At 40.2% G+C, this 11,595-nt stretch overlaps 1 protein-coding gene across 1 annotated transcript; it reads left to right on the top strand.

The window, feature by feature from the left end:
- The first annotated feature begins 9,279 nt into the window (after positions 1-9,279).
- Positions 9,280-10,236, top strand: LOC131908469 (olfactory receptor 4F3/4F16/4F29-like). The gene has a single exon (XM_059259511.1). It carries the CDS (start codon positions 9,298-9,300, stop codon positions 10,234-10,236), a length of 939 nt encoding a protein of 312 aa, XP_059115494.1. The 5' UTR covers positions 9,280-9,297.
- The last annotated feature ends 1,359 nt before the right edge of the window (positions 10,237-11,595 follow it).

Genomic DNA, 11,595 nt, shown 5'->3' with positions numbered 1-11,595 from the left:
GAGTTTTAACAAAAGAGGAAAAGGAAGTCCTGGCTGGTGAGGGCCCTGACTTGGCTGAAGGTAAAGGTGAACTACTTTGATGGTGCTGATGCCTGGAGGCCCTGAGGCTGCTTGGTTTTTCTTTAGCTGATGGGGACTAACCAGCCAATTGGGAGTGCTTTGAGCAGTAAGGAGCTCTACCTAGAGTTTTCAGAGTACTAATGTGCTGTGCAGGGGGCTGGGGAGCAGAAACCGCTGGGATTACATTGGGTTTTTCAGGACCCCTGTTTCCCACCTTTGGGTGGTTGATCTTCGCCATGTGTCATTTGCAACTTCCAGTCTTCTGGGTCATTCCACAGTTTTGATTTTTGGACCTCCTCTTTCTCCCTAAGTCTCGCTTAATCCCAACTGGACTCCAAATAAATCATTGACAGTTTTGTCTTTCTTTTCTCTCTAATGTCCAAACTGAAGGTTCACCTGGTGACCTTTTACTTGGTGTTTGGATTTATTTGATTTGATTTATTCGTTTATTTGATACTGACACGATCAAAGGAAGCAAAGGCAGTAAGTGACAGAAAGATCTTAAGCATCTCGTTGAAAATCTAAAGTTATACAATTTACTGACAGTACAGCTTTTAGAGACCATCACAACAGTTAAAATCCATCCGGTACTATTCTAGAGTACTGTTTTCTGCAAGAAAAGTTGTATGTAACACTCCAAATAGCTTTTTACATAGACTTCTTTCTCTTGATTCTGATGAATATATAAAAACAAGCTCACTCTTCTTATGTTTATTGTGATTCCAATTGCTTCTGATTTCCCAGGACTTTATAACAAATGGTCTCCACCTCACATTGCTTCCTATTCTGACTCCAACAAAATGCTCACCTTTCCTTTTCAATTAGTTGCCAAAAACTCATTTTTGAGAGACTGTTTCTGCATTCTTGACTTTCATTTTGCTGGTAGTTGTACAGCATCAATAGATGTGTGTGTGTGTGTGTGTGTGTGTGTGTGTGTGTGAGAGAGAGAGAGAGAGAGAGAGAGAGAGAGAGAGAGAGAGAGAGAAAGAGAGAGAGAAAGCGAATGGGTGGGATTGAACAGTGGTCTTGGGCATAATAACCAAGTGCTCTACCACTGAGCTATGCTTTCAGGCATCAGTAGAGGAGCTTTCTGAAAATCACCTTTGCCTTGGTTTTAGAGATTCCAAGTTCCTCTCTCATCCCCCTATGTTTAAACATTTATTGACACCTTTGGCTTAGTAGTCATGCTCCAGCCACTAGAATTATGTAGGTAGAGTGTTCCTACAGGGTCCTTGTTCTTCCAGCAGCTGCATTCTTACTAATGATCCCATGAACACAAATTCAGTTCTTATTCTTTTTTACTTCTCTGTGAATGACACCCTCCACTCTCATGAAATAGTCTCACATCTTGAGCTCTGGGGCTCTGAGCTCTCCTGTTCTTTGATGCCATTTTTCTGCCCCTACTACTCTTTCTGTCTCCTTTTTCATACTCCTAGTCTTGAGCAATTCTGTTTTTTCTCTGGATATATAATTTCCTCTGGCTCCAGTGATCACATTTAAACACATGAGATCCATGTTCTCCCTTTATCTTCATCCTAAAGTGCTGCATTACTTAAGGTAAAGAACCCTCTGCCATCCAACTGAAAAACTCCAAATAAGCTGAGCATGGAGGCACACGCCTTTATTCTTAGCACTCAGGTGGGTAGATCTCTGAGTTCAAGGCCAGGCTGGTCTACACAGTAAGTTCCAGGCTACCCAAGTCTACACAGTAAGATTCTGTCTCAAAAAACCAAACCAAACCAAACCAAACCACCACCCACCCACCCACTCATCCACCCACCCACCCACCCACCCATCCACCCACCCATCCATCCACCCACCCATCCATCCACCCACCCACCCAACCAACAAAACGAACCTCCAAATAACTTCTCCTCCACTTTGGAGAATTTCATTTCTTTTAGCTCAGCTTTTGAGGGTCTCTGAAGTCATTTACATTTTAATGTCTTGTGTTCCTCCTACACAACCTTATTGTGAAGCCCAGAAAGTGCTTTTGCTTCTGAGCTATCTACCGACTCTTTCTTCTGTATCTTTGTACATGTCTTCTTTCTCTCGAATGTCCATACCTATTTTTTCTTCTTTTTACTGTTATTTAAAAATTTGTGATATGTATTCTATAGCCAAAGAATGTGTTAAAAAAACCCTTTGTATATTAAGGACAATCAAACAGGGGTTGGAGAGATAGCTCAGCAGTTAAGAGCACATGCTTCTCTTCCAGAGGGTTCAGGTTTGATTCCAAGCACCTATATGGCAGCTTACAACTGCTTGTAATTCCAGTTCCAGAGTATCTAATGCCCTCTTCTGGTCTTTGTGGGTACTGCATGCATGTGGTGTACATAGATACATGCAGGCAAAACACTCATACACATGAGATAAAAATAAAAACATCTAAGAAGAAAAGACAATAAAATGAACTCTTATTGCATTCACCAACTAGGCTAAAAGGTACTGTCTTCAGAACCTTAAAGAACTTCCATGCTCTTATATTTTTATCCTTCTCTGTTCTAGGGTTAAGATTATTGTGTTAGTAATCTCTTACGTTTTTTCTCTTTATGATAGAAATATGCAAAGAGGGAAAAGCAACACAAATCAAGTAAGGATACATGCATTGGTCCTTGCATGTCCATTTCTTCACTCAGTTATGCAATTTATTATTATTATTATTATTATTATTATTATTATTATTATTTTCTTTCTGGAACTGAGGACCAAACCCAGGGCCTTATGCTTGTTAGGCAAATAATCTATCACTGAGCTAAATCCCCAGCTCAGTGATATGTGGATGAAAACACTCTCATCTCTTTTTCTCCCTGCTACCTTGATTTTTCCTTCAAAAAAGGAGGTGCTGCTTGGTGGAGGACCTAAGCAGGCAGCTTGTAGATGGTCACCCCTTTGGTTCTGCTTTAGCAGCAGTGAGCTCCAAGTCCATATCCTTCCTGGACAGTGCTTAAGGTGTGGATGGCTGAGTGAAAGCATGGTAATGGTGGAATAAATGCTCAACAATTTCCAGCTCAGGTGGAATAAGTTGATGGAGAAAAACTCACTACAAATCTCCCTTGCTGGAGGCTTGCTTTAGCCTGGATTACAGTTAGACATCTGCTTTTTTTCCCACCCTCCTTTGAAAAATACTTGCCTTTGACTACGTATCTTGTGTCCCAAACTCATTAGAAACTTGTATTTAGGAAATCAAAACTGCTCTTTCTCATTTCCAGCCTCTTGTCATTATGATTTTTGTTAAATTTTCATTTATTTCCACAGATATATTACATTTTCTTAGTTTTTTTTTTCTGTCAAAACTTAACATGGAGATCATACTGTCTCATAAAATCAGACGGGGAAATATCTTCTTTTTTTCTATACAACTTATACAAACTAGTTATCTGTTTCTTTTTTTTAAAATTATTTATTTATGATGTACACAGAAGAGGGCACCAGATCTCATTATAGATGGTTGTGAGCCACCATGTGGGTGCTGGGAATTGAACTCAGGACCTCTGGAAGAGCAGTCAGTGTTCTTAACCTCTGCACCATCTCTCCAGCCGGTTATCTTGTTTCTTGATTCTTTGCTAGATCATGTCATTAGGACGGCAGTCACTTTTGTGGAATACTTCTTGCAATAGTTGAAAGGCCAAGCAGTGACTGGGTTTGAAAATGACTGATTTTCCAAATGCAGCTATGAGATTATTTAGCCTCCTATTTTATCAACAGTCATATCTGTAGGGAACAGCGTACATGACGGGGTGTTACTGACACATCCTATAATTGCAGGACTCCAAAGGCAGAGGCAGGAGGACAGTGAGTTTGAGGCCAGCCTGGGCTACATAGCGAGTCCTTTTCTCAAAACAAGGGACAGTGGTGACACATTAATGAAAAAAAAAGAAAAAACAGGACATTGAAATGAAGTAATGGGACAAATTAATAACAAAGGGACTAATGATGAGGTTACAGTTTAGTAAAGTAAGGTTAGGATTATGGGAATTATGAGGGGTTGGTCAAGCACATCAAGGCTGCTGACTCTGTAAAGAAAGATCTGGGTTGCTGGGGCGTGGCGGTGCATGTCCTTAATCCTAGCACTCGCGAGGTAGAGGCAGGTCGATCTCTGTTTGAGGCCAGCCTGGTCTACAGAGTGAGTTCCAGGACAGCCAGGGCTATACAGAGAAACCCTGTCGTGTGAGTGTAAGAGAGGGATAGTCTTTTGTAGAAAACTGTGAGCAAGTGAGCACTGCAGGCTGATATCTGTAGGGAGCAGGTCAGGACACTAGCTATCCTTGTTGTTGTCTTTGGCTCCCTAGCTTACCATTTCTCCTAGCATCTCTGTTTGCCAAAAACTAACCAGCAGCAGTGGTGGAGAAGGAGGTACCAGTTCTTGTTTCCTCAAAGGGCAGCCTCAGGGCTACAAAGTGGAGTGAGAGGCATCCTGTATCAACAGGCTCAGCAGAGTAAGCTGTGTTAAGCTACACAAATCAACCCTGGTGGTGCCATATGATAAATCTAGCTGTGTTTCCTTTAGCTAATGCCATTAGGGTTTAGTTGAAGATTTGAGTTCATGGGCTGACATCTTCCCTCAATTTTGTAAGATTTCTAGTCCTTATCTATTCAATATTAATCAGAACTTTGACTAAATTTATGTTGCACTTTTCTCATGTTTCTCTATGTCTTAACTTATCTTTTATGCTTCCCAGCTCTGCTTTCTATGTTGTTCCTCCAGATGTAACTTCCAGTTGACAGATTCTATCCTTGACTAAACTTTCTGTGATATTGCTTTGGCTTTTGACTTTATTTTAAATTTCCAGAAGCTTTGTCTATTTTTTTAAGTGCATGCTTCTTCAGCCTTGGCATTTTCTTTTTGCTATTTATATTTTTGTTTTCTGTTTATTAAACACATTGATACGCATGTGATCATTCTAGATCTTCAAGGTTTTGTGATTTTGTATCATCTTTTTTTCCCACCTTCTTTTACTACATTTCTACAGGTTCCTAGATTTAAAAAATGTTTAAATAAGCAATGTATTTAGGAGCTGTGTTTACCCTTTGGAAAGTTTGAGAATTCTGGGAGCCCTTGGGTTAAGATTAAGATTGAAGTTTTAAGACCAGACCTCATGACCAGCAGTAGATGACGAACACAAAATGAACTCAATGACGTTTTTGGAGGTTCTTTGTCTAACAATGTTTCATCACAGCTTTTTTTCCCCCACCATACAGGTCCTTTGTGTTTATATTCCGGTTCCTGGTTTTGTGTTTATAATGGGATTTCTTTGTTTGTGAAGTGTGTGTCTCTGTGCCTATATGTGTTTCTTGTTTTTTCTTCAGCTCTTTTTTCCCATTTGTTGGTTTGTTTTGTCCTAATCTGATTTATTTGTTTTTATTTAATATACTACATAATGATAGTAATAATAAAAATAATAATTATTAAGATGCCTGTTTGTATCCTAATGAGAGAGAGAGAATATTTGAGTGGATGGGGAAGTGGGGAGGAGTTGGGAGATGGTAACCATAATCAGTATATATTATATTAAAACTCGATTTTCAATTAAAAAAGACTCATAACAGAATAAAGCCCGACCATAACGCACTGAAAGCTAAGCAGCTTTGGAGCTGTTCTAATTCAGATGTCTATTTGTTCTCCTTCTGAAAAATTTTTATTAAATGTGTCCCTTGACAATCTAAAAAAGATTGAAAACATAAACTTCTGTTTGCTAGCTCACTGGAACATGAGGTCGGTGGCCCTAGTTATTCTTTCAAGAATTGAGGGCTTTGATATTCACAGATTTATTGGGAGAGATTCTTATATTGGACCTACATCTTAATTGGACTCAAGTCTTTTATTCTTTGTTTTATTCTTTTATCCTGGTATTCTAACAGATTTTGAGAAAGGTAAGCTCAGATTTACTTGATTTGGTTTAAGGTCTTAAGTCAGAAGCCAGGCTCTATGCTCAGTTTTATTTATTTATTTTTTACCATATGCAATGATTTACTAAGAAAATTATCACCAGATATTAATTTTTTTTAAGATTTATTTATTTATTATGTATACAGTATTCTGCCTGCATGTGTCCCTGCAGGCCAGAAGAGGGCACCAGATCTCATTACAAGTGGTTGAGCCACCTTGTGGTTGCTGGGAATTGAACTCAGGACCTCTGGAAGAACAGTCAGTGCTCTTAATCACTGAGCCATCTCTCCAGCCCTTTTTGTGGTTTTTTGAGACAAGGTTTCTCTGTGTAGTTTTGGTGCCTGTCCTGGATCTTGCTCTGTAGACCAGGCTGGCCTCGAACTCACAGAGATTCGCTTGGCTCTGCCTCCCGAGTGCTGGGGTTAAAGGCATGTGCTGCTACTGCCTGGCTAGATATTAAAATATTTTATATAAAGAAGTTATTAAAAATAGGACAAACAACACTGGTAAGATGCCTCAGTGGGTGAGCACCTGCACAAATATACTCAAATATATCCATCAATAAATGTTTAAAAATTTAAAAGCAGGACAAACAAAACTTGTATTACCCATTATTGAAGTCTTAGAAATAATTTGTTCTTTTTAATAGTAAAAATATTTCTCTGACAATTTCATCCAAGTATATAATACATTTTGGTTATGTTTATCCACAATACATCTTCTCATCATTCCCCATGTCTACTGAACCCTTTTTTTTTTCATTTTTCTTTATTAAGAAATTTTCTACTCACTCCACATATCATCCACAGATCCCCCCTCCTCTCTCCTCCCATCCCCCAGCCTTCTTTCCCAAGCCACCCCGCATCCCCACATCCCCCAAATTGAGGTCTTCCATGGGGAGTCAGCAGAGCCCAGCACATTGAGCCTAGGCAGGTCCAAGCCCCTTCCCACTGCACCAAGGCTGTGCAAGGCTTCCCACCACAGGCACCGGATTCCCAGAAGCCTGCCCATAGACCAGGGACAGATCCTGATCCCCCTGCCTGGGTGTCCCCCAAACAGTTCGAGCCAAACAACCATCTTCCATATCCAGAGGGCCTAGTCTAGTCCCATGGGGGCTCCACAGCCACCAGTCCACAGTTCATGGGCTTCCACTAGTGTGGCCGGTCATCTCTGCACGTCCTCCCATCATGATCTTGACGTCCCTCGCCTGCAGAATATCTCCTCTCTCTCATCAATTGGATTCCTGGAGCTCAGCCTGGTGCCTGGCCGTGGATCTCTGTATCTGCCTCCAGATCAGATTCATTTTTAAAAATTTATTTCTGTTTACTAATTTATTTAAGAAGTAGCCGGGCGGTGGTGGCGCACGCCTTTAATCCCAGCACTCGGGAGGCAGAGCCAGGTGGATCTCTGTGAGTTCGAGGCCAGCCTGGGCTACCAAGTGAGTTCCAGGACAGGCTCCAAAGCTACATGAGAAACCCTGTCTCGAAAAAACCAAAAAAAAAAAAAAAAAAACCAAAAAAAAAAAAAAAAAAAAAAAAGAAGTAACTGTTGTCCAGAACTTTTCAATGGGGTCTTGCTTTTGATAAATATTTGTTTATTTGAGTATTATTCTATGAAACTGTGCTGAGACCTTAAGGTTTGTTTTAAGAATCATAAATATAAGGGTAAATATTCTTATTCTCAGGCCCTAGGGCCCAGTTTGGTTCTTTAGATTCTTGGATACATCTATTAGGAATAAGCAGTAGTTAACATCCATGTAGTTTATTCAAGGGTGTGCTGACTCTATTTTTCTATTTTGTAGCATCTATTAATTATGTATTATTTCCTCCTGTGATCACTAGTTCTGGGATTGAACTCCAAAGCTACAATAAATTTTTCATCAAAAGAATACTATGTCTATAATGAAAATGAGTAATAGTTATATAATCTGCCAGTTGTGTTTTACTACACTTGTTTTTTTTTATTGAAAATTGATTCTTCTCTCATAAAATACCTCCTGACTACAGTTTCCTCTCCCTTCAGTCTTCCCAGCTCCTGCCCCCAAACTCTCCTCTCTCCCAGATCCACACCCTTTCTGTTTCCTCTTCAGAAAATAGCAGGCCTCTAAGAGATGACAGCCAAACAGGAAAAAACCAAGATACAATAAGACCAGGCAAAAGCAAGACAACCCAATAGGAGGAAAAGAGTCCCAAGCGCAGGCAAAAGAGTCAGAGACCCACCTGCTCCCTGTTAGGAGTCTCACAAAAACACCAAGCTGACAGCCATAACATATATGCAGAGGACCTGTCGCATACCCGTGCAGGACCCACGCTTGCCACCTCAGTCTCTGTGAGCCCGTGTGAGCCCTGCTTAGTTGATTTAGTGGGCCGTGTTCTCCTTTTTACCACACCTTAAAACTGATTATTCAAGAGGAATATAATAAAACGGAACATGGTGGCTCAAGTTAGTAATCACAGCACTCAGAGGCTGAAGGAGGAGGACGGCCTTGAGTTCGAAGCAAGTCTGGACACCATAGTGAGTCATAGGCCAGTATGACTAGAGTGAGACTGTTTTAAAAACAAAAACAAAACCATAAACAACAAAACATGAATAGAATCAGGATTCTAAGCAAAGTCCAGTGTTATGTAATGGAATTAAAAAAAAAACCCAGATATTTTTCTTGTAGGAAGGTGATGTTGGCTAGATATGAAAGATACCTTCAAATATTTGAAAGGTTGGTATAAGAAAGATGGATTTGGTTAGTTCTGCCTGATTTCAAATTGCAAAAGTAGACCTATGATTAAAAGTTAATGAAAACAGACTTCTCATTAGATGGAAGAATGTTATAACACACGCATCCAGCCATAGGTATGTTAAATCCAGAGCTAGCTTGTTCTTCATCAATAGAGTTGATCATGGATGGCCACCTACCAGGAATTCTACAGAGGACATTTCTGCTAATGGATGTATTCAGTTTGCTTGTTGCCAATATGAACACCTAACCTACAAACTTGAGTCTTCCTATGCTCTGCCAGTAAGGTATAAATCAGCTTTCATCTGTCTTTGTAGATTCTAGATCTTGCTTTTGAGTCCTGGCTTATTTTGTTCTGCTCAAGTTTACATCAGCACTCTCTTCTTTTCTGCCCATTTGATAGACTTCGAGGTACAACATTAAAGACTCTGAAGTTAAAGACGTCTGAACAAACTGCTATGATAATGTGAGGTCAACTTCCTACAGTAGATCCCTCAGCATTTATATCCTAGAGGTTGTGCTACTCTGATGGCACCCTGAATGATATATCCAGTAATTCTACTTTCTTATTCTGCTGTTCTTTCAGGAAAATCTGGAGCCAGAAGTAACTGAGACCATGCGGGGAGAAAATCATTCAGTAGTGTCTGAAATTATGCTGATGGGATTTGCCAGTTCTTTGGAGATATGCATTGTCCTCTTCCTGGTTTTCTCTATGTTCTATGTGGCAGGCGTTTTAGGAAATTTCTTAGTTGTACTTACCGTGATTGCTGACCCCCACTTACACTCTCCCATGTACTTCCTGCTTGCCAACCTCTCCTTTATTGACATGTGTGTTTCCTCCGTTACAGTTCCCAAAATGATTTCTGATCTTTTAAAGGAGAGAAAAGTAATTTCCCTTCAAGGCTGCATCACTCAGATGTTCTTCATTCATGTTAGTGGAGGAACAGAGATGGTGCTCCTCATAGTCATGGCCTATGACCGGTACATTGCTATCTGTAAGCCCCTCCACTATCTGACCATCATGAACCCAAGGACATGTATTTTACTCTTAGTAGCGACTTGGATCATTGGAATCATGCACTCACTGATCCAAATTGTATTTGTTGCAAACCTTCAGTTCTGTGGCCACAATGAAGTGGCCAGCTTTTATTGCGATCTTCCTCGATTTATTAAGCTTGCCTGCACAGTCACGTACAGGCTGGATCTCATGGTCACTGCCAACAGTGGCTTCATCTCTCTGGGGACTTTTATCACTCTGATGATCTCCTATGCACTTATGCTGGTCACTGTCTGGCAGCATTCTTCTGGAGGCTCGTCCAAGGCTCTCACTACATTGTCAGCTCACATCACAGTGGTGGTATTGTTTTTTGGCCCATGTATCTTTGTGTATTCGTGGCCTTTTCTCACAGTGCCTGTAGATAAATTCCTTGCCATTTTTGATGTGATAATCACCCCATTTCTGAACCCTGTAATCTATACTTTTAGGAACAAAGAGATGAAGGCAGCAATGAGGAGGATATTCAGCCAAATGCCGAGTTCCCAGAATCCACTGTAAGACTGTGGTATCAGCAAAGACAAGTGTCTCTAACGTTCCCTAAGTTACAGATGATAGGAGTCTAAGGACACACAGCCCCACACATACTTTATTTACTAGTCAAATTAGCAACACACAAGTTTTTCTTGATGTATTTTCTATTCATAACCAAGGAAGATGTATTCTTTTAATGTAATGTGTTGGAATAAAATGTATTTTATGTTTTTTTACCCTCTTCTTGATAAAGAGGGCTCTGGACTGACCTATTACTACCATCCTGCACTCTGAGGAAGCATTTCCTGCTGTGGGATGTTCTATGGGATGTTAAATGTGTTGCTCTGATTGGTTAATAAATAAAACACTGATTGTCCAGTAGCCAGACAGGAAGTACAGGCGGGACAAGCAGGGAAGAGAATTCTGAGAAGTGAAAGGCTGAGGCAGAGAGACACTGCCAGAAGCCACCACCCTGACAAGCAACATGTAAAAGGTACCGGTAAGCCACAAGCCATGTGGCAACTTATAGATTAATAGAAATGGGTTAATTTAAGATATAAGAACAGTTAGCAAGAAGCCTGCCATGGCCATACAGTTTGTAAACAATATTAAGTCTCTGTGTGTTTACTTGGTTGGGTCTGAGCAGCTGTGGGATTGGCGGGTGAGAGAGATTTGTCCTGACTGTGGGCCAGGCAGGAAAACTCTAGCTACAATTTCCATTCTTAGATTTTCTTCTTTTTCTTTTTGGTTTTACAATGCACAATATGAAGAAATTGTTCTGCAAATATGAGAAAATTTGCAATTGCTACACATTTAAAAAATGTTTCTAACAGAAGTAGAATTGCATCCCTTTCTCTCTCCTTTTCTTCCCTCTACTCCCTCCCAGGTACTCTTCTCTCAACTTTTCTCAGCCCCTCTATCCAATAGCCTCTTTTTCTTTGATTATTATTGCTACATACATACATACATATATATATGTATATTCATAACTATATGTACAATTGAATTGATTCATTTTTTCCTGATTTTTTTTTGAATTTGAGACTCTGGGTGAGACATTGTGGAATCAGCTGTGATAAGTGAGAAAAAATAAGCACAGCAGACATTAAAGCAGCAGCACCTGCCTCATCCTTCAGTGCCTATTGCCCTTGTAAAATTACTATTTTATATTTTTGAGCTGGTCTTTTATATAGCCCTGGCTGTTCTGGAGCTCACTGTGTAGACCAGGCTGTCCTCAAACTCACAGAGATCCACCTGCCTCTGTCTCCTGAATGATGGGCTTAAAGGTGTACATCATCACGCCCAGTCCTCGAAATAACTTTTTACGTTTACCACAGTAGCATCCTGAAATTGGATCACTGAATTGCAGCTTTTTGTGTATACCAG

This window comes from Peromyscus eremicus, chromosome 4, assembly GCF_949786415.1.
Source record: "Peromyscus eremicus chromosome 4, PerEre_H2_v1, whole genome shotgun sequence".
NCBI classification, from domain to species: Eukaryota; Metazoa; Chordata; class Mammalia; order Rodentia; family Cricetidae; genus Peromyscus; species Peromyscus eremicus.
This window is presented reverse-complemented; position numbering and strand designations above follow the sequence as displayed.

Bases quoted from the DNA above. Each gene is read 5' to 3' on its own strand.
- LOC131908469 (XM_059259511.1), top strand. From the start codon at position 9,298: ATGCGGGGAGAAAATCATTCAGTAGTGTCTGAAATTATGCTGATGGGA.